This window comes from Hetaerina americana, unplaced genomic scaffold, assembly GCF_022747635.1.
Source record: "Hetaerina americana unplaced genomic scaffold, ioHetAmer1.1.p SCAF_35, whole genome shotgun sequence".
NCBI lineage: Eukaryota > Metazoa > Arthropoda > Insecta > Odonata > Calopterygidae > Hetaerina > Hetaerina americana.
The window spans coordinates 2,266,736-2,294,109 of NW_027286930.1; the positions used below are offsets into that span (position 1 = coordinate 2,266,736).

At 35.5% G+C, this 27,374-nt stretch overlaps 1 protein-coding gene across 1 annotated transcript in view; it reads right to left on the reverse strand.

Moving 5' to 3' along the window:
- Positions 1 to 3,559: 3,559 nt before the first annotated feature.
- Positions 3,560 to 27,374, reverse strand: part of bark (protein bark beetle) — a 98,629-nt gene continuing 74,814 nt past the window's right edge. Inside the window, exons 3-28 of the mRNA XM_071589258.1 lie at positions 27,147 to 27,343; positions 26,131 to 26,586; positions 24,861 to 25,099; positions 24,480 to 24,735; positions 22,908 to 24,388; positions 22,151 to 22,314; positions 21,331 to 21,557; positions 20,306 to 20,494; positions 19,965 to 20,215; positions 18,167 to 18,401; positions 17,948 to 18,065; positions 17,616 to 17,825; positions 16,214 to 17,514; positions 15,764 to 15,914; positions 15,419 to 15,679; positions 14,306 to 14,563; positions 13,940 to 14,193; positions 13,568 to 13,779; positions 11,744 to 11,974; positions 11,536 to 11,660; positions 10,456 to 10,581; positions 10,258 to 10,272; positions 8,064 to 8,322; positions 6,967 to 7,168; positions 5,640 to 5,881; positions 3,560 to 5,086 (exon numbers count right to left, since the gene is read on the reverse strand). Coding sequence (XP_071445359.1) covers positions 4,214 to 5,086; positions 5,640 to 5,881; positions 6,967 to 7,168; positions 8,064 to 8,322; positions 10,258 to 10,272; positions 10,456 to 10,581; positions 11,536 to 11,660; positions 11,744 to 11,974; positions 13,568 to 13,779; positions 13,940 to 14,193; positions 14,306 to 14,563; positions 15,419 to 15,679; positions 15,764 to 15,914; positions 16,214 to 17,514; positions 17,616 to 17,825; positions 17,948 to 18,065; positions 18,167 to 18,401; positions 19,965 to 20,215; positions 20,306 to 20,494; positions 21,331 to 21,557; positions 22,151 to 22,314; positions 22,908 to 24,388; positions 24,480 to 24,735; positions 24,861 to 25,099; positions 26,131 to 26,586; positions 27,147 to 27,343 — 8,533 coding nt within the window. The 3' untranslated portion in view covers positions 3,560 to 4,213. The remainder of the gene's footprint in view (positions 5,087 to 5,639; positions 5,882 to 6,966; positions 7,169 to 8,063; positions 8,323 to 10,257; positions 10,273 to 10,455; positions 10,582 to 11,535; positions 11,661 to 11,743; positions 11,975 to 13,567; positions 13,780 to 13,939; positions 14,194 to 14,305; positions 14,564 to 15,418; positions 15,680 to 15,763; positions 15,915 to 16,213; positions 17,515 to 17,615; positions 17,826 to 17,947; positions 18,066 to 18,166; positions 18,402 to 19,964; positions 20,216 to 20,305; positions 20,495 to 21,330; positions 21,558 to 22,150; positions 22,315 to 22,907; positions 24,389 to 24,479; positions 24,736 to 24,860; positions 25,100 to 26,130; positions 26,587 to 27,146; positions 27,344 to 27,374) is intronic.

Below are 27,374 nucleotides of genomic sequence, written 5' to 3' on the forward strand. Positions count from 1 at the left end.
ATCTAACGGTTGTCCATTTTCTTAAAGTTATACTTTCTCCTACCCATTTATTCCTTCAAATGGCAATTTTATGTGATTAGTACATCTTTTGGGATGAAACTGAGAAAAAAGGCACTGTATATGTTGTATTGGAAAATTTTATAGAGATTTCTACCTTTCCTATTGTTAGTATAATGGCCAGAACAGTCATAAAAGGAAACAAATGACATCCTGAGATTAATCATTTCTTTACTAAATACAGATGAATGGCACAATGTTATGATAATTACGTGTAGAATGCTAAAGAATTTCACATTATTGGCTGGAAATCTGGATCGCATACCATTGGCCAAGAATATTGAAACCTTTAGCTTATTCCATATCATTTTAATTAAAACATTTCAGTCATCCTTTCATTAGTGTAACTGTGTTCCATGATTTCTTGTTTCTTTAGTACACCACTTGTAAAGATTCCATTGCACTAGATATGTACTTGCCTACAATGCAAGAACTTCAGCAGACTTTAAGGCCATGGCAAATCATGCTGTAATCATCATGTAATGCTAACTGCTAAATAAGGTCATAAAGAATAATGATGGATATGACAAGGAGCCCTTCACATGGACTACAACCTTGATGTGTTGGAAGGGATTGTGCATTCTGATGAGCCCTAAAGCTGTGCTAGCAGGAGCAATGATATTAGCTCCAAGTAGGGTCATCCATAGGTTGAAGGGTGGGAGCCATATGAAAGATAGTCCGTGTAGCATCTGTTCCTCAGTGATGCAGCTGCAAAGGCATCTGACCTCAGTGAGATGGCTATTGAGAGATTGCATCGTGTTTAAATCACTACTGAGGAAAGCGATGGAAAACCACTTCAATTATTCATCCCATGGGGACACCATAATGAAAATGAGTCCTGGCAGCAATGGGACTCAGCCCAATCAGCTGTGTCTTGCCTCACAGTGGGTGAGGCAATGATTCTGCAGTTGTCATCTCATGACATCCTTGCAAAGCAAAAGTGACAGTAGCAGCACAGAAGGGCACCAACTTAGTTACAATAGAGACGTGGAATGTTAGAATGATGTTGAGGCAGGAAAATTAGAAAATATTAAGGGAGAGATGGAGAGGTAATATAGATGTTTTAGGGCTGCCCAAGGTGAGATGGAAGGATGATGGGTATTACTGGAATGATAGTTATAAAGAGAAGGGGAAGAGATCCAGCGAGGAGTGGTAATAATATTGAATTGAAAGGTAGGAAGAAGGGTGGTAAACTTAGAGCAAACATCTGATAAAATATTATTTGTAGAAGCAAAAGTAGAAACAACAAACATGGTCATTATTCAGGTATACATGCCACCCAGCAATCTTAGGGAGGAAGACGTCATAAAGGAATACGATCAGCCAGAGGATATAATCATGGGAATTCCTGGAGGGAAACATCTGTTAGTGACAGGGAATTGAAATGCAATAATAGGTGAAGGAAGAGATGGTAGTGAGGAGGGGGTTACAGCTTAGGAATAACAAATGACCACGGGGAAAAAGTAATAGAGTATTGCAGGAGAGGATCATAAAAAATCACTTGGTTCAAACACCACAAAAGACATAGAAATACATGGAAAATGCTAGGGGATCCAGGAAGACAGCAGTTAAAACAATATTATAGATGAGGATGCTTAGGTCCAGGCTTACTCAAATTAAATGAAATAAGGCCGTGGGTGTAGAGAACATTCTCGCAGAACTACTTAAAGGATTAGGGAAAGGTTAGAGCAAGAGTTTTTATGGACTAAATCATAGCATATATGGGAGTGGAATTTGGTTGGAAGACTATCAGATCAGTGTTAGTTCCAATTTCAAAAAAGGTAAAGGCTACGCCATGTGAGGACTACAGAACAGTAAGTTTGATTTCACACTTGACAAAGGTGGTTCTCAGGATTTTCAACTAGAGGATGGAGAGCAGGGCAAATGTATAATTGAAGGGTGATCAGTTTGGAGTCAGGCAGGGGAGAGGCAAGGGTGTTGCCATAGCAGCAATAAGTACACTAATAGAGAGGAACTCTGAATATGGAGAGGCCAAATGGTTAGTGTTAGGAAGAGGAGTAAGGCAAGGTTGTCCATTATCACCCCAAGAAATGTATATGTGAAGGAAATGATTAAATAGGCATGGGAAAAACTCAAGGTAGGAATGAAAGTCATGGGGACATTATAGAATCAGTTAGGTTTGCAGATGATCCAGCTTTAGTTGGTCAATCAGTCAAAAAGGTTGCAAACTCTGCTGATTGCTTTGAAAAGTCAGTGTGATATGTATGGTATGAGAACAAACATAAGTAAACCACAGGTTACGTGGTTTTAAGAAAGAGAAAGCCTAAGTGAAGTGTTAAAATATGAGGCCAAAAACTAGACCAGGTGGAACAGTTTACCTGTCTCAGAAGTGTTTTGGACCAAAATGGTCAAATTATTAGGGATACACAGAGAAAAATTGTATTACGCAAAGCAGCTTCCACAAGCAGAAAGGAATGAATGACAGGGACTTAGAGTTAGGATATTCAGAGAGACATGTAAAAACTTTGATATGGAGCATAGTTTTGTATGGTACAGAAACATGACCATTGAAGCTGGACGATAGGGGTAAATTGAAGGATTTTGAAACGTGGGTATGGGGAAGGAAAATGGATGGAAAGGAAAACAAATGAGAATGTGCTAGCTTTTGTTCAGCAATACTGCTGAATTAATACTGCGTCGCGCCTTTATTATAAGACCAAAATATAAATTCTCCATTTTCCAATATATATTTTGATAAAAGATCCAAATAGAAATACGAGTAAGAAGAACTTTTGAATGAAAAGGTAGTTAAACTGGCTTTTATTTCTTCAGACACCCCTGCTGGCCTATGACCCTCTGGAATCCTAACAAGTCATCTTGAATTGGTATTTCTAGCAGTTAAGAGTGATAGATGGGAATATTGGTAGTATTTGCAATATTGGTTGTGAAGCAAATAATCTTTGGTTTTATCAGCTGCAATTCAAAATACTTCCATGATATGACAACTATCAGATTACTATATTCGTGAATGTCGTTTTTTCCTTAAATGTTTTTTCTTCTTGGCACCATTAGAAATCGATATGATAATAGCTGCAAAGAAGATAATTAATACTGGTGTTATAAATATTTGTGGTTATCATATATGCATTTAAAAATATCCATTTTTGAAACATTTTTCCCGCATGAATTTTATCATGTTATTCAATATTTTTGCATTGTGAGGTCATTATCTTTTTTTGATTGTATGATCAAACAAATATCTGTAGAGATGTAGATGTAATGATTGTTCATTTATGGCTGGTGAGCTAACACCCTTCACTGCACACCCTTTTGGCAACTAGCAGGGTATTACATAGATGTATATTGTGCTCTGATAAGACCGATACTTTACTGTCAATATTCTATACTTCAGCTTGAAATAGATGAAAATAATTTTTACAAGTGTGTGCTGGTAGAAAGGGACTAAAATATGACAACAAAGTAATGCTGTAAAGCCATAGTTGTAAAATATATTTTATTAATGAAATACTTTTCTGGAAGGCAGTAAATTAGGAATTGCAAAGAAGAAGCACAGGGGCTTTTTCTTGCCATAAGTCCAAAAGTCAAGGAAGAATCAGTCAGCAATGATTGCAATGTAATACAAAAGAAGGATTTCATCATAAAAACATAGGTACAAAATTTTACCTTTCCTGGGCAAAAGGGCAACACAGTTTGAAGGCAAAAACAGTTGCACTTGACAGTTTATCATGTTATAAGCTGTTCTTCAGCAGCATGGCTGACCAACACACAACAAATTTTATTTGAATAGTGATGGCAAATATTATAATTCATCAAGTTTGATTTCATTATCACATAAACTCACACACACACAATCTCTCCTTTCTCACACAAACAACAAATCAATACACAAATGCACACATTTCTTGGCCTTTTGCATATATAAAAACTGTTGAAACATGCAATCGCTCAATGCATAGTTTTTACATAACAAACATTTGTAGCAAACTATTACTTCTATCAATCAAATATGTCTTAGAAGAACTTTACAAAAAAAGGCAGGAGATCAATACAAAATATTTCTTCACTCTTTTTCAACATCTGTCCTTGTTGACTTATCCACATGGTTGTACATTTGTTCTAATCCATTTTACAAAGTACTCTCGTGGAAGATAAAACATATCACAGTTAAGCCAATTCACATGGCTGTCTCCAATGGTTGGCTTTTACTTCTGCTAGATAATGGGAAGTGTTCATGGCCATATTCACTTGGAGTTGGAATGTAATCAAAATTTGTTTCAAGGAGAGCTTCACTCTTCGACCTGGACGGATGTGATGCAGCCTCATTATAGAGATCGCCTGGCACAAACTGACTCACCGGGCGCGGCTGGTCAAGGTCAGTCTCCAGGAGAGCACCTGCATGCCCTCCATCATTCTGCGGTGGCATTCCATAAAAGTAATCTATGTGGGAGTTCATTGGAAGGGTACCAGCAGTTGAACCATATGGCACATTGCCCTCATCTTCATATTGCAATTCCCTGTCTTCATCATCATCCACGGTGGGATCATCATGTTTCATATCCAAAGTAGAATCAGACATAAGACTATAATCCAAGGGTAAAGTGGAAGAGTTGAAGTTGCTGCCAGGTGACTCATTACCAACTGCCACTAACGGAGGAGGGGGTGGAGGTGGTGGGGGTGGGGGAGCCATTACTGGTCTCCTGATGTGATCAGGGTCAAGAGGTACTAGGGTACTTCCGGCAGATGGTATCTGCGGAAGCTCGCGGGATGCAAATGTAGAGTTGTCCCGGAATCCCTCATTTCTGTAGGCGAGGTCGAATGAAGGCCCAATTGATGTTGTTGTGGATGGTGTTGGTGGTACTCCAGATACTGGCCGATCAAATTGGGAGTAACCATAAGGTAGGGCATTTGGATTATGTGCTTCATAGATATCATACGACTGATTGTCTTCAATGGAAGAGTTGAACTGCGATTTGTCCATGGAGTCTATGCTTCCATTCATTTTCTTGTACTCACTCATTTTAGTTGGAGTTGGGCTCGGTCTTGACACCTTAAATGGAAAAATTCTAGTGAAAATGTATTCTTGATGATTTAGCAAAACTCTCTTGAAAATTAAATGTTATCAAAATAGCTTATAACCAACTTTCATTTATAAGAACATGTCTTCGGAACCTTGTCTGCGACTAATTTTATTATTCCAAAATCATAAGTATAAAGCTTTATGTATTCTGGCTGAATCAACACTATGCCAATGATTAAATAGCCAATCTGACATAACATTCAATAATGTATATAAATTTGTCACAGGTATTTATTTGAATTAATATCTGACATTAAATATGCGTAGTAAGCAACAGTAATTCAGCCTTAAAAGTTTAATATGAATTAAAATCTCTGGAGTACTACTAAATAGTCTTCTCTAGTCAGCTTACCAGACATCTCTACTCACAGGAGAATTTATTCTGCTTACTTCATTAGGGAAGTATTATTCACAACAGAACTGCTCATATGTTGCAAGTGTACACTTTATACAGGATTCTTTTGAAATCATCTGAATGAAAAGTATTGAGAATGGCAGCAAAGGGTTATGATATTCAACTTACTGTTGGTTGTTTCCGGCGATAACCTAATTCATTAAATCCCCCATGTGAAGAAGCCAAGGAACGCATTGATGCACGAATGGAGTTTCTTCGCTCAAGCCGCTCAACATGCCTATGGCGTGATTTTGTGTACCAGAATCCTGCCACCAATGCCACCAAGATGATTGATGCAAATACAGCACCAATTACACCAATAGTGACCACATCTCCTGTCCAGCTCAACGGGTCAATGAAAACCTTTGGATCTGAAAAATTATAAAAAAAGACGGGTTAAATAAGTGATTTCCATTTGTTAAAACAGTATTTATTACCAAACACATTAATAGCATTTAATGCTAAAGAATAAGAATAAAATAATTATTGCTACCATTACATGAACAGAGAGAGAGTACAGAATGTTTGATAAAACTTCCTAAATACAATGAAAGCTTGAATATATATTTTTGAGAGGACCGGTGAAAAAATATATTAAAATCAAGATTTATGTAAAATTTTAGTTAAGATTTAAAAATGTTAAAAGGGTATTTTGAAATTAAAAAAATATATTTTCATAAGAATATAATAAAATATAAGCAAATAATATTTTTGCAAACAAAAGTAATAAATTGAAATAGAAAACCCTTCCCCTGAAACTATAGATGTATAAATCATCCATCAATCAAGTGACATCCAGGGTTATTACTTGATAATTTCCATGCAAGGAGGGCAAGATTTTTTATGAAATCTTACAGCATATTTATCTTGGCATAACTTCTCTTTATGACATTGAAATTTAAAAATGAACTATTTTCCTGTTAACATTAAATGATTCTTACTTTTTATGGTAATTTACAAGCAATAGTTCACTGTTAATATTAGAGGTACAAATGTTGGTACAAAATCTTACACTGTCTCATTGATATGATTTTGGGAGGTTGTGCACTAAAAGTTTTAATAAAAAATACATAGTATATTTTTGTGTAGGCTTTGGGAGGAAGGCTAGCAACCAAATGATCCCCTCCCTTCCAATTCTACAACTGAACAAAGAACAGATGGTTTTATGGGAATATATCCAAATGATACCTGTAGTTTTTGGTCATATGACACTGCATATTCATGTACTTCTATCAATTAGCATGTTTTTGATAGTTTAAAATATTATAATATCCTTAGTATAGAACTAAAAAATGAATTCACTCAATGATAGATTGGATTTTCTCACTACCTTGACTGTTTAAAATCCCTATGAGTTTTATTGCAAATTCATTTTCATTCCAATATTAGGTATGCTAAGTATCATATATTTCGGCAAATGTACTGACTTACTTGGCTTATCTTAATCGACACTTACCTTGTTCACATATGAATGGATATAAACGTTCACATTGATCCTCCATAACATTTTGGTAGCCAAACACAGTGCATCTATTGATCATGTCTATATTTTGCACCCACACTTTATCATAATAACTGAAGCGTTCCTGCTGTTCTCTTAAGAAGTGATAAACTGCTACATAATTGCTCATCACATAGGGCATTGAAGCATTATCAGACTAAAATATACGAAAATAAGAACCATAATTAGTATAACATTAACTGTAAACACATAAGGTATAGTAATACAAATGCATACGTACATAGTAAATGAATTTTAAATGTTATTTCAAAATCTGTGAAAGTTAATGAGCTATTTCTGAGATGAAATCACAATTCATGTTCGAAAATATTAATCATACTAATAATGGTTATGCAGTAAACCACTTGATTGAAACAAAGTCTCTGCAGATGCAAAAGCAAATATCACTACACCAGAGGCTACCAAGCATTTGCAATTGAATAATGGAATTTAGGGGAATATTAAAAAGAGCAGATTACACAGACATGGACACTGGTAATGGTTGTAGAATAAAAATATTTATTCACTATGGATTTTTAAAGTATTTGTTTACTTTTGATTGATTCTGCCTTTAATAGTACAATTTCAGTTTCCTCCCCTATATATGAAGAAGAACTATGAGCACAACCTAAAGAATGAAAAACTAAGAAAGTTATAAAAATTGATAAGATTTTGAAAGAGATACCCTAGAAGTATAATTGGGTAGTAGGAGTAATAATTAAAAGTAAACTGAAAAGAGTTTAATTTATGGATAAAAATTTAGTGAGAGAAAAGCACTATAAATCCTGCTCATCTATTTGGCTAGAAAAAAAAATTAAAAAGGATTGATTTATGTTAATTTCCGTTATATTTTATGTTTTTATGACCCCCAGAGAAGTCATGACACAGTATGATAACCACAGTACTATATTGCATTTTATGCTCACATGTAAACTTGTAGTACGTATGTTATGTTTCTGGCATGCTATTAAAGGTATCCACAATATCTGTGTGAATATTTAACACCTTTTAAAACTAATCGTAAATGACTTAAGCAGCATTTTTTTCCTCACCCGACAAAATTCTCTTGCTTCAGTAAAATTCATCGGGACTCCAACATAAATATAACAGGTATCTCCGACAGGATTCCAGCCAGGTGGACATTTTCCACCAAGTAGTGTGAGATTGTTCATGTGGAATGGCTCATAGTCAACCTCTAAAAGGTGTGCTTCATCTCTCCTGTCTTTTATTCTTCCTCCCACAGTTATACTTCCATTGTAACCCCACCAATTATGTTTTGCATCAATGGCTGATTTCCAAACATCGTGACTGCTGCAGAGTAGAGAATTAAATAATTCAGTAAAATGAAATTAAAATATTTCACACATTCTCATCTGAAAATATTTGGCAAGCAACTTTTTAAGATGATTTTACATGGTGTGAATTGCTAATTAAGAGTATTGTTTGTTCAATAAAACATATTGCTGGGTACAAAAGTATATTTTTATTGTTTCAAATAGCTTTTTTAAGTTGGTAAGTAAGATAAAAATGCAACAATTTTAGGGCATGAAAATCATTTGCCTTGACTGGGATTCGAACCCATATCCCTCGATATCCGATCGCAGTATGATGACCATTGAAATGCATCATATTTAAGTCAGTAACATCACTTTTAAATGAAATAATGACAAAAAATTGAGTTCATTTTACCATTCTTATATTTTTATATGAAGAAATAGCTAACAACATATCATAATCACAACTATATATTGCAATAGGTGCCTATGCTATTTTCTAAAGCTTTATGGTTCATGCTACTATAAATGTCTTTCTGGTAGGAACAGGTCAGAGTGATGGCATATGGCAATAAATATGTAGTGCATGTACCCCCCAAAACATACCAGTGAAAAGCCATCTATATCATTTACTATAGGAAAATTTGAATATTAAAAAGATCGTTCAAATGCTAAGCACAAAAATCTGGCTCATGAAGACAGCAACTTCCCTAAAGCTACAGCCAAACAAACTATGGTTTGTGGACTGTGCAGTGGGATACAAAGTCATTGCATGTTAATGATATAATTATACTAGATTCTCTTATCTCACCCCTGTGTAAGTGGATGGTTAGTCAAATAAGCATGAGACCAAATAATCAGAAAGCATATTAAGAACATCATATTAGCCCTCTAAATTGACTGACAAACTATTACATGTTTGGTAATGAGTTAACCATATAATGTTATGAAAATGTTTGCTATTAAAATATACTTGTATGATAAATTACTACGATCACATTAGATTCTATTTCATTTTGGCACCCAAAATACTGTGACCATCATGAATTCATTTTTTTTAACAATGGAGCAGCAAAACAGCTCATGGATTTAGCAAAACATGCAATTTTTTTAATGCTAGTTTAGTTTTTGAGCTGAAATGGAGCACCTCGTCTTCACATTTCCCATCAATATATTACAGCTGAAAGCAGAATTGGGTGGGAGCTGCATCAATTCAAGCCATCCATCAATTATGAGTAACGATGAAAACCTCTAATCTTCTTTTCTAAAAAAAAAGTGTGCCACTTGGAGTGAATAATCAATCAATACTCGGTAAATAATGGGTATGCAGAATTTACAGGATTCCCCCTTTGGAGAAACCAGGAAATAATAAATCATTTTACAGATAAAGATTAGTTGGGCAATGGGGAGGGAAGGGACAAAAGAGCCATACATACCCTCTCTCCCCCTCCCAAATCACTTTCCATGATATGATATTCCCTTTATTTGGTTCCAATGAATTATTTGAAGAACCACAAACTCGAAAGCCGAATAAATTTGATTTAAAAACAATGTTACAGTTACAGTCTGTGATTTTAGCCTTCTCTTCACCCCCCCACCACAACAATGTCAACCCTATATATGCCTCTCGATGTGATGGCTTACTCTATTTTAAATATTGAGCATAAAATTGGGGATGGCACAATGTTGTAGAAAGTAACTATAGTGTTAGGTAAACATGTACTTGCTGATCTAAAAATGCAAGAAAGGACATAAAGAATAAAGCTGGCATTTTCCTATGGAAATCCACTAGACACATTCAAAACAATAATGTTGAAACAATGATAATACACACAGTAATCAGCATTAACTTATGCAAAACAAACAGAGCACCTAAAACAGGAAACCTAATAAGCACACTGGACAGTTGCACAATACAGAGCGACAAAAGCATGCAGACACAGAACACTCATTTAGATTCAAACTGTCTTACCTATTAATACCCGCTCTGTTGTGGTTGATGTGAAAAATAAAATATATATGTACTTTAATGAGTATGCAATTCATATGAATGTTTACTAAAAATTAGAATTATTTTTTCAAGATTTTAGTTACATAAAAAAAATGTTTCTTCGACATTCAACTTTATACTGAAAGTAGTTGCATAATAAACCAAATGAATTATACTCACAGTGATCTATTAACAGTTACTATTTCATAATCATTATCTGGATTCACAAGCACATTGTCAACATAATGCTGACCAGCAGTCCCTGCCACTATTGTTCCTCTTTCATCTCTATCAACTGCATAATTCCTAAGTAATAAAAAAAATATAAATTAAGGTTTCCCATGAAGACAATATTGCACTATAGTAAGAAAAACACCAAATATTAAATAATAAAAAAGGCTAAAGCCTTACTTGATAATGAAAATGATAAATGTTACATAAAATACAAAGGAAATAAATAATAAATTTAAGTAACAGTGAAATTTAACATAAGAATAATTCTTTAACATTTCTTAAAATTCGAAATCTTCATCATTTCCTCCTGTACAACTGCAGGATTAAGAGGCAGTGAACACAAAAACACGTTTAAGAGTCCACAAATTATTAGATTATATTTGAGATATCTATGAGGTCTTGGGAAGAAAATTTTGCTGTGAAGATGGTTTCTGGTTCCTAAATTGTCTCACCAAAAGCCTTCATGAACCGGCAAAATTAAAGAGACATTATAGCCAACCTCAATTCCATCAATAAGTCAAATCATCTAATCCCCCTCCCCCTGAATCAATGCAGAATTTCAGAGTATCTTAATGATATCAATATGTGTTGGAATTCAGAGGTAGGGGGGCAACTACTCCACCTAAGTCCCCTCCCCTCATGCCTACTACACCAATGCTCTGTATCAACCAACCAAGTGTCAACAATTGGTTGGTTTGTGGTTTAGAAGTTATTTCAATAAATGCATAATTTAGTCAATGTGATATAGTATGTTAATGTAGTTGAAATTTATTAAATTTAGATTACTTCACATTAAGAAGCTGAAAAAATCTTTCATTAATTGATAATTTGAATAGTTATCTTTTCACACTTAAGGAGTTGCATATACATGTTAAGTGATCCATTTAAACTATTTCAATCATAAAATATTTAAGAAATAATCAGGTGAAAATCCTGTAACACTTCATGAAGTTAGTATTTTGATCACAGTGAATGAAAATATTTTCATGCTGTAATATTAAAATAATATAATGGCTCTTCACTTACCAATAGAATCCATTGTGAGATGTAGTTTGATAAATTGGAAGACGTACTTTCTCAAAACCAGACACTTCCAAAATGTGCCTTCCAATGTTATTGTGTACATAATTATACGTGAAGTTGGAAACAACCTTTGGAAAGAATAAAATCTGGTTTAGATGCTATTTGATATTATTTTTAATGAAGTATTATTTCTCTTAGCAAAATTATCTACCTGTTTCAAAATTATAACGTTGTCATAGGGGACATAATTTTTGGCAAAATAGTTTCTGAATAAAGTGACTTCTTGATATGGACTGCTACGTCTTCCTTCGATGAGTACTGCTGGCCTATATTTATTTAATCTGAAGAGATTATTGCTTATGTAGCCCTTCAAAGCAGTTGCTGACCCTCTGGAATCTGCTCTGATGCTTAACCCTCCTTGGTTATTTTGTACAAGATTGTTCTGTAAATGAATTCATTAAATAAAAATGTAAGTTATAAGAAATAGCTCTTGGTAATATTTTGCATTGACAAAATTATCTGAAGTTACAAACAATCTGAAATTTCAGATTTGGTCTGATCTGCTGTACCAGATATGCAAGATCAGGCATGTTTAAGTTAGACAATTCATTTATCAATTATGGTTTAGATCAAACATGACAGAGATCAAAGCTGATCAAATTCAAATCAGACATATCAATTTTGACTGAACTTAGGTCAGCGCAAGTGACTTTGGTTGGGTCAAACCTGAGCTAATTCAAATCAAAACTGATAGGTCTGATATCAAATATATCTATAAAGGCATATACATATTTGGTACTTCAGATGCCTTGATATCAGTGATGAAGTTGAGTAGATATGCATTACATAATGTGATAAAATACAGAATGTATTATAATTTTGAAATAAGTTCCTGAAAATGTATACTGGCAATTAAAACCATCTTTACTGACTCATATATAGGAACATATATCTTCAACTACACATTTTTACAGTTCTCAAAACGATCTCATTGTGAAAAAATATGGTTCAAATGAAAAAATGCATCAATAGTCCCAATTTAAGAAGGCCAATTTAGGGCTGCAAAGAATGAGGTGGTTCCTTTCCTTCACCAAATTACTATACAGCAATTACCCATGAGGAGATTGCTACAAAACCATGATAATTCTTTAATTTCATTGGATAATCAATAGAAATTCAAAATAACCAACCAACTTAAAATGGAAAAGAACCCCTTCACTCCATTTGTACATACATTCAGCTACCTACTCAAGGAAAATTATTGGGGACTGTTAAATACTCTGAGGCAATTGATTGGCTGACCAAACAATTGATTGTAGAATATAAAAAACAAACTTGTGCTACATGAAAAGATCCTAATGGGGTGATATAAAAAATCACGACTGACTAAGCCAATATTTGTAAGATAGGAACTGATAGGATAATACAATGGCTGCATCAGCTACATGAGAAATAATGCCATAGCCTTACATTTAGCACGACCCAAAGTGATTGGTTTAAAATTAGGATCATTAACTCAATCCTGGGTTAAAAGTAGTGGTTAAATAAATGATAACTGAAAAATCAGTTTTGTGTGAATTTTTCCTAGTAATGTAATTGGGCACATTCATTTTTTTGAACTCAAAATGAAATGATACATCTATCCTTTTATTGTTTTAGCTAAAGGCTTGTTATACAACAGATCTTCTCAATTATAGCCATTTCATCATACAAAATATAACCCCTAGGGATCTTATGGGCACCAAACTTTTTCATATGCATTTCAATATGGATGGTGTTTGTCTCTCTATACTCTCTGAGTAATTTTGAAAAAAATCATTTGCTCCATCCTAGATGAATTATGAAAATCTTCTCCATAATGAAATAATTAGAATATGACATATATAATGAATCACTGCTCAAGTCTATGTGATATCTCACCAAGTACCAATTTGAAAATGAGCGATAACTTCTGAATTATCAATGAAAAGTTATTGCTTGGGGCATTGGATCTTGGCGATGAAGAGAGTGGTTAATCTAGCCACATCTTACATACCTTGAAGAAAATGCTTTGAGTGTTTTGAATGTCCATAGAGATTGCTCCTGAGCAGGAAGAAAAATTACCATAAAGCTTTAGGCAATTTTTTGAAAATCTGTTCCATTCCATAGTGATCATTGGATTGATCTCTCCTGCACTGGCATAACTCACAGCTCCCATCTGGTTGTTCTCAAATACAGAATATGACACGTTGTGCTGGACATCACGGTCTTAAAAAAAATAAAGTGGTATTCAGTAATACTTAAATTATAAGGAGAGCACACAAGTATGTACCACCATTTTGTATGCCTACAATGTGAAAACAAAAATTGCTCCAGTTTTGATCACAAAATAAAGAAAAATTATAAAAGAACATCTGATTTAACTTACTGAAACCAATGGCAGAGATTGGAAGGGTTACTACTTCTGCTATGAAACCATGACGACTGCTTGCTCCATTTGCAAAAAGTTTAATGCTCAGGCTTGGACCAGATGTTTGAAAAAATCTTTTTTCATTTTTACTTCCAACATTAATCTTACTCAGCAGCTTTGTTGTAATGTTATAAATATCTCCATCATAAAGGCTGATTGTGTCTGGTCTTCCAGGTGCATGGGTGGAATTGAACAAATTGAACTGAAGAAGCCTATAAGATTTTCATTTGAAAAAAAAAAATTCAGTACATATTTATCACATTCATGTCAGGACTCATTCCTTAAAATAATTATGTACGAAAGTTATTATTAAAAAAAACTGACCTGAATCCAAAAGGCTTTACTCTGAGAACACTATTAAATATTTTGACACAATTTACTGGATTGTTGACATATTTATAATACACAAGGACCCTCTCTTCTATTATCACCTCCTTGGTAGGATCACACATATCAATCATACTGAATAGATTGTATGGGTACTGAGCTTCTTTGATAGGTGTAAAAGAGCTCTCATCAGATTCTCTCCCCTCTCCAGTTAGTGATATGGCTGACAAACCAATGCCTAGAACATCCTCAACTCTGAAACCAAGAAGTATACAGATTAAATATCACTTTCATACTGTAATTTGGTTTTTATTGAAGCAGAGGCATTAAACCAAAAACAAAATTGATATTGCAAGCCTTTCAGCCTTGAACACTTTCAGCCACTTAACTTTGTACTGCTTTTATCCCAAAAGACTATCCACTGATGCACTAAATGACAAGCTTTCAATGATTTCAATGTCCTAACCATTGTTCACTAACTCAGTAGCCGTAATTTACCATTCCATAAACTAAACACAGTTCTTTTATTTGTTCCACTCATTTTATTTTCTCTAAAAAATATGTTAGGAGAAGAAAGAAGATATTTGATTAGGTTTTAAGTTTGTCCTAAAAAATGTAATCCAAATCAGATTATCAATGTAATTCTTTCAAAATTGATAGTCTTTAAAAATAAACAGGAACAATTTATTTCAATGTGAAAATGAAACGATGCAGTAGTTCAGGGGGTGGAGTGTTGGCTTACTGACTGAAAGACTTGGGTTAGATTCCCAAGCATGTCTTTGGACACCCTCTGCTTCACCCAAGCTGATTGGGTCCCATTGGGTTCACCCAATTTTTTGGGTCCCATATCTTCCTAGGAAACTAAGTGGCACAGGGAAAGTATATGTTCTCCCTACCCTGATGTATGAATTTACATGCCGTTGAACTTAATACTTGGACCCACACCTATTGAATCAACCTTCGGGTTGATAACTGTGGTTTTTTGGCAGATAAATTCACAAGGATGGATGTGCAAAAGGAACTTCTATATCTGATAACTGTTCATGGCTTGCAAAAGGTAAAGCTCTTAAATTATTTTTTCAACTGAACAGACATTAGTTATAATCTTACCTATTGAAAAGCATCTTCATGGCATCAGTTGGAGAGATTACATTGAATCCATCAGAAGCACATTTAGAAATGTTTACATTAGATATAACAGGAGATTTGCCAATACTCTGTACAGCAGGAGTCTTTTCATTGTGAAGTATTCCAGCTCCAATGATCCTTACAAACTGGAGGACTGACTCATCCTTCTTTATTGTTTGATGAGTCACAACATCATGGACACGGTGCTCATATAGGTTCTGCTCAAAGTCTGGATTTGCAAACCTATATTAGAGAAGAAAATTGGATTCACAATGATTTGGTTTTGACAGAAATATAAAATTCATTGTCAAAAGCATCAGGCCTTACCTTATTCCACCCCAGTAATCTTGATCTTCTGGAAGATTCCTTTCTCCACAATGTATGAAAACAAACTTACTATTCCAAAGGCACCGGTGGATATGCCCATAAAGCTGACCATTCAGTCTAATGGGACACTCTTCCAATTTCCCTTCATTTCCTACCATTAAAGGTAATGAAGATTAGTTTATGCTATTTCTAGAAGAAGACTATATGTAATTGTATAATTTGGATCACTGGGTTGAACAGGTTATCACATTTATGCTACAACATAGACATTTTATGTACTGCCCTTTTCATTAACTCTTGTCTTTAAAAAAATAGAATAAAAATCAAACTATGTAAATGAGGCTTTCCAAAAATATCAATCACCATTTTAAATAAGCAAGGAAGTATCTTGTCAAGAATTTAATATAATTTTAATACCCACTAAAATATTTAACATATTTTGTGACTTACCTGAGCACTGTAAAGGCTCGGGCCATGACCAGATTCTAGACAGTGAATTTGGATGAAATTCAACTCTCTCTCCATGGTAAAAATGAGCATTGAGACCATCGAAGCCCAGTTCACGGCAAACAACTTCAGCATTTCTCTCAGTGAAACGGGAATCACACAAGGGAACCCATTGTCTTGTCGTCTGATTATAATACTCTAGGAATCCTTCTTTCACTGATGCATCTCTGGTGCAATTCTCCTGATTGGTGCAGAGTCTGACTGATGCACTCTCCCCTCTGTAAAATTGAGGGTTTGTCATTGATTTCTGCAGGATGGACTGTTGCTTCAAAGGCCTCATTTCGATCTCATTGTCCCTCATCCCTTGAGCCCGGAGTGTTCCCAGGACCAGAATGCCCACACCAGGAGCGAACTCCATGTGTACTCCAGGTGCAATGGTCAGGGTCTGCATTGGCATCACAGTTATGTCACGCCTTACAATATATGGAGTATCACGAGCGTAGAGAGTCAATGAACTTGGGAGGCTACCACCAAGTTCTCCGTTCTCATCCATATCTGGGCTTGGGGCTTCCCATGGGAGGGAGGTAGAGCCATCTATCTCTGGCTCCACAAGGTAGGGTCGGAATGCAGCAGCCGCATATCCATTCCAATCGTCAAAGTCAAAGATCTTCTCTCGTATCAGTTCAACATCTGCCGTTCCCCACCAATTTTCTGCCATGTTCAAGGCATCATGTATTCTAGACGTCTTCACACCACAGAGTAATTCATAATCCATGGAATTATTTCCCAAGATATTTCTGTTCACCCGAACACGTTGTATGCCATGGAAGCCAACTGCAAATGATGGCGTCATCCTTTCTTGATTTCTTCTTGGCACGCTCATGTCTTTGTACTGATTTCCCTGGACCTCATTTCGGAAGAATACTGCATTTACATGCCCCAAAATTTCTGACTGACTGTCAGCGTTGAACTCCACCATGAATTTTCCAAAGTTATTCTCAATTTTGTTGTAATTTATCTTCATTTTCTTTTCCATCCCCCGCACAGAAATTAAGCCCACCTTACACTTATTTCCATTGAATGTGTTTCTTGTCATATTTAGTTCAGCAAAGTGACCATCAACAATAAATCCAAAATTTTTGTTGTTCCTGAATGTATTATTTGATAGATAAAATGAATGAGTGTAGTTTTCATTATATTGCCAAACATAGGGTAAGCTGATGTCAAATCCTCCATCATTGTTCCTTTCAATTGTGTTATCTTGTAATATCCAGTGAAATAAATTATTGGAGCTTCTCATGTCCCTGAAGGTGTAAATAATTACATTATTATCATACTTTAAATACTGAATAATAACCCAACAAAGGAGTACATGCAATTCAAATAGTCCATGAATGTGTCTTACCTGCTAAAGTGGTAAATTCCCTTGCCATTGTCAGTAATCAAACTACTATTTATCATGAAAGTTATTTCTGAGAGATTGGAATAATGAATGTCCCAAAATGGAGAATAAACATATACTGCATGCTCTTTGTTATGAGATATATCACAATTGACTATGTTTATGGATTCATTGGCCTTCCTCAGGTATATATCACCTATTTCATTAATGTACCTAAAGAATAAATATTTAGCATAAATACGACTGCACATGTGTCGAAACAATAAACATTTTTGGATGAAGATTTCTCTTTTTCTGAATTAATATTTAAAAAAACATTATAAACATATATCTACCTGTTGTAATAAAATGCTTCAAACCCATGTTTGTTTCCTTTTATGCGTGAATCTTTAACAGTCAATATTGGTATTGGTCCAGGTTTGTAGTGATATCGATGTTGAACAGATGGTGGGACTGAAGAGCAAGAATAATTATTCATTTAAAGTTTAAGGAATTATATAGGTAAATGGCAACTGCCAATATATGTCCCATCTTTTGTATAAGTCTTTATTTACCTGGCATTGAGGTGATTGCAAACACTGTGCCACCAACTGATTCAAATCCACTTCTATATTCCATTATAATTCCAAACGAGCTACTCACAGTGGGGAAAATCACAAGATCTCTTTTAACATTCCATACTTCTGACTTTGAATTTAGAGAATGAGTGTCATATATAATTATCTCTTCAGTGCTACGGTTGTGTATTGGGTTGAGTAGCTGAACTCCGATGGCAAAACCAGGTTTACACTACAATGCACAAGAAAGCACCAAGCTCATTAGTTTCTGTATACAGTAAAAAGCCATAATATGACAGCCCATACAAATAACATTGCATATAATTAGCACAGCAAGAACAACATTTATCATCTTACGGGTGAAATGAGAAAAATTAATAAGTTCCTCATTTCTTTCCCAACATTCAGTATGTATTGACTCCATTAATGTTTAAACTCATTAGATAATTTTTATTTTTTTCTTTACTCTGCGAATGATCACTCAAGAAATGAAGCCCGGGATAATTCTGTCATCAGAGTGGCAAAGATTCCAAGATGGTGGCAAAGCACATTAAGTGTACACACATTGCAGGTGAAACCACATTGGTTCCAATTTTACATGACATATACTGATCCAATTACCAGATCTACACTGATGATTTCAGAATCCCGAGACAGCAATTTGAATTTCATTGCTAACTCCAAGTTTCATTTCATTTAATATCATATGTTTATCTGGAGAACAATTCTAATTTGCTTTCTTTTACAAATTGAAAAAAAAACTAAAAATTACATAAACTTGTTTGCCAACTCTTCCAACAGTTTAGATTTGGCTGAAAGAATACCTGATGTGAAGTACATATTTTTATCAAACATGGCAACATAATATTAGAATTCTTACTGGCTCTCAACAACAATTGTGACTGGTCTGATCAGTCACGATTATTTTCATGATGTTTTTATGGAAGCCCACTCGAACTCATTTCTTCGACTCAAATGATCTGCTTCTTCCTTCAAACACATGATCACTTACAAGAGCAATCAAGGGATAAAATAAAAATTCACCTGCAATTAAGTTCCCATTCACTCGTAAATGAGTTAACCCCTGAACTCACTTTGAGGATTATGATCCTTTTACCATGAGTTGCATAATATGAAGGGTTAAGGCCAGCAATAAGTGAAAAGGGGTGGAAAGAGAGGCTGTAAACAACTTCCAACATTAAGGTTGTAATATATAAGACGGTCAATGAGGACCAATAGATTATGAGGTGAACAGAAAATTATATGCTGTTTTGTGCAAAATAAATCTTAAATTAAAAAAATGCAGGGCAATTAACTCCACAGCAATTGAAACTTATTTAAAATACAAAAAAGGGGGAAAATGCACTTGTAAGGGACATTTTGAATGTCCATTAAATGTAAATTGGATGCCCTTTGGTGTTGCTTCGTTTAGGCAATAAATAATTAGATAAATAGGCTACCATTAAGATATCTAGGAGGAGAAAAATTCATATAGGAAGCCATCTTAATGCAATAGACACTAGAAAAAATCCTGGATTCAAAGTTCTCAGAATGAGGAATTTTACATTTTTTAACCATTTTAATTGCAGCTGGAAAATCCATTACTCCTTACTTTTTTGAAAAAGAAGATTTTGACTGTTAAATAGAAGAGGGATTCAAGAACAAAGTCCCACTAATAATATAAATCTATATTAAGGGTAAAGTTGTCCTTTCATCTTCACTTAAAGGCTTACTGTAATTTTGAGGATTTTATCATGTTAAAATAAACCAGACACCTCATTTTTAATGCACTTACCCTGATATGATACATCATTTTAATCTCATCTTGTGTACGAACTCTCTGAGTGATGATGTATTTTGTTTGTTGATCTTCTAGCTCAATTGTAGTTTCAGATTTTGGTATATAAATTGGTGAATAAGGACGATATTGCCAATTTCCTATATCCTTGGATGGTTCAAACCAACCAGCTAACTCTCTTTGTTGCAACAGGGACAAAAATGGGTTATGACTAATTCCTCCTTTTCCATTATCCTCAATTCTTGAGCCTGTAAAGGAAAATTATCAGTGCTTGGTTAATCAAATATAGGTCCCTAATTGCCTTCCAGTTTCAGTACGCTACCCACATGAATACTCACCAGAAATCTGCATTCCTAGTTGTTTTAAACTTATCCCACTACCTCTGTTCCCCTTGAATTCACTGTCAATTACAGTGTTGATTGCTTCTTTAGAGTATATGTCTGAATATACTATTCCCAATCCATCATGTACATTATCCACAACACGTATGTTGTTCAGAGAATGGCGGGAAAAGTCAATTTGCAAAGCTGTTAAAGAAAAAAAAGATGCATAGTAAATTACATTATGGCATGCGTAAAGTATATTCTAATGATAAACTATTTATACACTAGAATAATTGCTTTTGTTAGATTTATCCAATATCAGTGTCAAACAAGTCTTCCCTACCTAATCATAAATTCTGAAAAAATTAATTACCTAACAAAATTTCCTTACATTCATCAACAAAACTAATTAGCAATACTAATGTGTGTCTTGGAGTACAGTCAAAGAAAATATTAACCTGTTCATGATATTAAACAAATAAATCTTTTACTAGTCAACTGCACATACAAACCCATACGATCTGCTTCACTTAATCATATAAAACTATGACATATGATCCCTTGACAATTAGGTTACCTGTTCCTTGACTCAGTATGAATAGATTCACCATTTAAATTTGGCCTTTGTTGACAGTGAACGTTTTCACTGTAAATGGCCTTTCAATTTAACAGCTCTTTCCATGCCCACCATTGATGCTCCTATTCATTTGGTACATAAAATTAAACCTACCTACTTTATAAATTTTGCATGTGTAGCATGGAAGTTATTTGGTGTATATATATTATTAATTTATTTCACATTGATCCAAAACCAGCACTTTGGCCTTTGCATCCGACTTTTAACAATGGTATAACAATAGAAACAATTACAAATAGCCAAGCCCTAGATGGATCCACTTGGGTGGGAATTGAACCCACGACTTCAGAGTTGGCAGGCAAGGGCGTTACCCCACCATCACTGGGGCCGGCAAAGCTCTGAAGCTCACTTCAAAGCTCCATTGTGGTGAAAAATAAATTTGTATATCACTGCATTGACTTACCAGGCTTGAAATAATTTGTAGAATAATCAAGTAGTCCAGCTTTTTCTATTGTTAAGTACTGCAAATCAGAGCGTTCAGCCAATACACTTATCCTAACTCCAGCCCATGTCGGTGAATGGCAACGTAGGCCAACATCATGTTCGTGGGAACAAGAGTTCTCAAATTCTCCTTTCATTTCTGCATTGCATTTTGTAATGTCCATATCTTCTTCTGTGCAGGCAACATTACTGAAATTATTAGGCAATAGGTTACACTAATGATAGTAGGAAAAACAAAAGGGAAACATTCAATCAATATGCAATATTTCATAATTCTGGTAAGCTGATTCAATGACTTAATGATATGTAGGATACCTAGGTGCCTGTTAATGAGTAGGTACACACAACCAAATTTCAACATGGAAGTCCCAGTTGCAATAGTTACTTATTTGAGATATAAATTTCATTTCCTAGAGATAACAGTTAGGTAGGCACGTGAACACATTGCTTAGAAAATGACATTCTCTGCACTTTTCAAATCAAGTTATTCACAACTCTATGGTGCTATAATAATGTATACATAGATTTTGCATAAATTAAAATAATTATCAAAGTATGGAGTGCATATGCATTGGTAAACTATAAACAAACATGTATGAAATTAATCAAATAAAAATTAGAGTTTTTTATTTTAGTTCAAATTTGTTTGCACAATATTATTTCTTGCTGGATTTAAACAACTTAAATAGCAATTTAGGATTTAGGTGAAGCACAAACAAGAAATTAACAATAAGATTATTGTGCAAGACCTGTGTATTGAATTTAAAAGAAACTCATTATACCTTAGAATTATATCTTCAGTAGTTCCAGCTTCTGGTATCTCTGAAGGCTCTAAAAGCCAGTCATCAGGATTGAGAGCAAGCCCTAATTGATGGCAAACCAATGCTGCATTTTTAATGGTCCAACCATAGTTGCACACTGTTCCCCACTGCTGTCCATTTCGCACCTGTCAAAATATGCCCAACAGAATTACTCCTCTTTTCCAAATTAGTACTCCTTTCAGTATGTATGTCACTAGATGCCAAGTCTGACCATATACCATCCAACAATGCATATGAGAACAAAAACACAGAATCCATGGAGGAAATGGCCACATTTTTACAAAGTGTCAAGCTCTGACTATCAAAGAAAAATAGAGAGAGAGAGACTCAAATGGCCAAAAATATATGAGAGTACTAAAATTTTATCACCTTGAAATTGTATAAAATTGCACCACATAAATGTGGGGTTGGTATTTGGATGTATGGAAGTACAAACATTAATAATCTCAAACATGGTATTCAAATTATCACTAGCGTGGGGTGAAAACAAAGTTTTCTGGCCATTTTTTAGATTGATGGAATACAATTATTCATGGCACTTAAGTATTTTTCCAGGTCAGACCTTACCCAAAGAACAAATACAATCACGACATAAAAAAATATTGACATATAAATTATTATTTCCCAGAACTGCTCTAAAACATTCACTCTTCCCTCATGAAATGACAATCTTTCATTATTGTTCATTTATTGTAATCTATTTACAAAAAATACTTACTTGAAGCCTCCCTTCTTCACTTGTCCTCCCGCCAAGCAGTCGAACAGGGGGATCAGCTGTGTCATTGGAGGGCTCTCTCACGTCAAGGGTGAGAAGAATGTCATTGGGGCTGCGACCTCGGGCTTCTAGTTTCCCAGCTACCATCATTCCAGTTGATGGTGCAAAGTTCAGGGTTACTCCTGGACGAATCGTCAACCGTCCACCTGGCCTGATGTTAATGTCCTTTTCCACCAGATACTCACCAGCAGGGAGTGTCTCAATGCCATCCACTTCCCCTCCCACCTTACGCAACCCTTGGGTATAAAATCTCGGGACATACATTTGCTGGGATATAATTGTTTCAGAAGCTGGATTAGATCCATGAAGGAGATAGGGAATGTATTTTATCCTCGCGAGGTCATAGCGATTGGGACGGTGAAAGAGCCTGGAAAATATTTTTCCCTCATTGTCTGACCCAAGCCAATTAAATGTGACATTAAGGACCTGAGACTGGTCACGAAGGTGGGAACCAACTTCATATTCTGATGAGGGATTCTCTATGATGTTTCTGAACACTTCCACATTCGATGAACTGATCACGACTGGTGCTGCCACCTTGCTTCTTGGAAGAAGACCACCATTTGTGCTCTTGAAAGGCTCACGTATTCTGTTATCACGGACAAAGTTCCTAGTAAAGAGCAACTTTTGATCTTCAGCGTAAGGCGAAAGTCCCAAACTGACAGCAAACACTCCTTCATTTTCCATGAATTCATTGTCATTTACCGTTAAATGAGCAGGCAGCACTTCTAAGGTTTCTTCCTCTGGTGGGTTTCTGATTAGTAGGCCTCCATATGAGTGTTGAGTGAAACGGTTATGCTCAATGAATCCTTCCAAGTTCACAGCAGGTGTGAGCTTCACCCCCAACCTCTTGTTTGCCGTGAAAGTATTATGACCGATCTGAAGTATTGTGGGCTTAACTTTCTCTTTCCTACATGCCCATATCTCAATGGCCGTGTCACTGCTATCATTAAAACAACTACTACTGATGTTGATTTTCGTAAAGAGTGGAAAATGCCGGACATTGTGTTTCATTGGTTTGGCATCAATACAGTAGTTTCCAACTAACACGCCAACACCATGGTTTTTGAACACTTCAGTGAGATAAACAACAGTCTCTTGGACGTTTGGCAAATGATCTGACGTTTCATTAAGCCATACAGATATTCCCCTTCCTTTGTTGGAAGAAAGAAAAGAACGAGATATGTTCTGAGACCCTCCAGCATATGTAATATTTATCCCATCAGCCTTGTTAAATGCTATTCTGGACTCTGTCACATTAACATCTGCTGCTCCACCCAAAACGTGAATTCCAGCCACATGTGCATTGTTGGAGACTGAACTAAGGTGAACATGAAGCTGAGATCTCAAATTTTCTGCAGCGATGCCACGTCCATTGTTGTCAGCAATGACTGAAGAAGTGACATTTAAGTCATATGATTTGCCTGAGGAAAAAAGAAGTATGTGAACTTCCTCAATGAATATAGACTTAAAAAACTAAATTTAAAAAAATGGAATTGCCATAAAAAGACTTACTGTAGCTTGATGTGAGCTTCATGAAGGCAACCAAACGAGATTTAGGCTGTGCACTGAAAGATATGAAGATACGATTGCGAGTTGTTGAAATACTCTGAGGCCATGTCCCATTTTTCACTGATACAGAAGCAATAAGTCGATCGCCAGGATTTGAGCCATCAAAAACTTTGATGAGGCCCACATTTCCCTCACCACTCTCTGCTTCAAGTTGAAGAAAATGAAGGGTCAAAATTTGCCCTTCTCGAGCCATGAAATACTAAAATGAAAAAAAAAGTTTTGTCAGACTTTGAAGCTGGCCATGATAGTAATAAAAAACTAAGTAATAAGGAGGAGCAGTAATTTCAAAATAAGTTAACTGTACAGTTAATCTAATAATCTTACCTTGACACAGTTCTTTTCAAAGGGTGCATTTTCATTTTGCTCGACAAAAATGGATATGGGAAATGTTTGACTGTTAGTAGTAGGGAACGTGCAAAAATCATAAACATCCATGCTGTCAATTTTTCTGTCAGGTATTTCATCATGGTGCACATATTTCACACCATCAGCACCATTTTCGGACACAAAGCTGTTTTCAATAAGTGTCAGCCCAGTAGAGCTGTTGACATAGACTCCATATCCTACGAATATTAAGGAAAGGTTTTTTTTATTAATACAGAAATTAATTTAATAAATAATGCAGAAGAAAAATGAGTATTACCAAATACTAAATAAAGATTAACTATTAAATGTGATTATCTAGTTCATAGTGGTGTCCATGATATGGTAGCCTAATGAGAACCCATTTGGCTAATGATTGGAAGTTCTTGGGTTCCAATTCCAGGTGACACCTTGGAACAAAATATCTACAATGCAAACCTGGTGATTTTCTGGTCACCAGAGCATTGCAGGAAACTAAATGGTATCACAAGAAAAGGAGCATACAGTTCTCTCTATATTTTAATTTTACTTTTGGGAGGCTTGATTTGGTTGAGGTGTGATCTGTCTTCACCAATTAAAAGTTATCTCTAGGGTGATTACTGCGTTGTTGATGATGATAATGATAAGAGCGTAAAAATTTGCATAGCAAACATCTTCGCAGGTATGCTCCACATTACAGACTACTCCAGCTCTTTTATCAACTTTGAACTAAAACTATAGCATCACAAAAACAGTTTCAGGCTTAAATAGATGGAATTATTCCATCCTGGGGTTCAGAGGATAGGCAGAGGAATAGTGATGTTTATTGTCCTCTGGTACTCACTACAGCTATGATGTTGAGCCAGGCCAATAAATCATGCAATGAAAAATTTTATCCAGACCATAAGGGGTTTTAAAGAATTGTATGATATTGAACGGGTTGCTTTAAAATCCACAACCCTTATGACTTTAAATAAGTGATTGTATATGAGTGTCTAAACTCCATGATAAATATTGACTCGCAAAATACTGGACGCTCATATTATAAAACTTGTGATGAAATTAAACATGAAATCAGAGCCTGAAAATTCCTATCAATGATAGCAAAGGTAATGCTAATCGATTTACCTCCTTTCATTTTGGGGAAACAATAAAATGAAAGGAGTATAGTAGTGGCTTAGAGCTTATCGTTTGATGCAAATGCAGGCCAATGATATTTTTAGTAATATATTCCCTATTGTGTTTTACCTACCTTGATTGTTCCTGACTGTGCAATTATGTAAATGAACTGGCCCCTCGGGTCTGGTAATATTCAGCCCATTGTAAGCAGAGCATTGAACTGACATTCCGACCATTCTAGGAGGTATTCCAACCACTTCGATGGCAGATGTCACTTTATACAGCACACCTTTCTCTTCTTGCACTGTCATTCCAAATGGTCCCAGAGACCCATCTGATGGACCTTTCAAGCCCCAGCCATTAAGAGAGCCATCCCACATTGAAGACTCAAACTTTCCTGAACCTGCAAACTTTATGTCAACATTCTCCAAGACTGACTTAGATTTGAACACATATAGGGTGTTTTCCTGGACTAGCGGTTTGCTGAAGAGGGGCTTGTCAAAGTGTATACCCCGCCAATGGTGTTGCGCGGCAACTGAGTCTTGGGAGTGGAATGGATGACAAGCAATGCCAAGGTCAGGATGGTAATCTGCAAATGAAGCCATTATAAATCAACATTTTAGACAATATACTGCAAGTATTCGACTAAGGGAAGATATTCCAACTACCTACTAGTATTTTCCATGATTTTTGGCCACATCAGCATCTTAAAACCATAAAAACAAGATATCAAAACAGCATTCATTTTTGTGCAAGAAAGATTAGAAAAAATCAAAGCTTTACTGAGGGCCATGGATAGAGGTTTGAAGATCTCTTCTAATTATGTTTATTTGTCAATTTTTTCAGATCAATTTGTCAAGAAAATACGATAAAATAGGGGTATTCCATGATAAAAAGTTTCCCACTATGCTTTGATCTTCTGACTGTAATGTTGGCAAGTTTAATGGAAAGGTCCATTGTTGTTGGGAAAACCTGAGGATATCATTTGGGAGCAAAATTGTGGAGGAGTGTATCCCAAACACATTTCACATGTTAATATGCAAAAAAATAGGTATTGTGTGAATCTAAAAAAAATGAGTTTATTATTCTGAGTGTCCCTGGCCAATTGTCTGGTATGGCATAGTGTCCGATCGGCTCATGTGTACTCACCACAAGTACCAGAACCCATCTGCCGGCTTCCCCAGTTACACTCGGTGACAGACTTCTCAGTTCCTTTGCAGCTGGGCTCCTGGTAAAGGAGGCGTGGCCTGGAGACTCCCATTTCTTGGTCCAGCCATGACCACCAGAAGCCACCGCTGCCAAAGCCCATTTCGCGACATGCTACGTCAATGTCCACCCTTGTCCAACTGTAAAACATGCAAATACAGGTGGACTTTA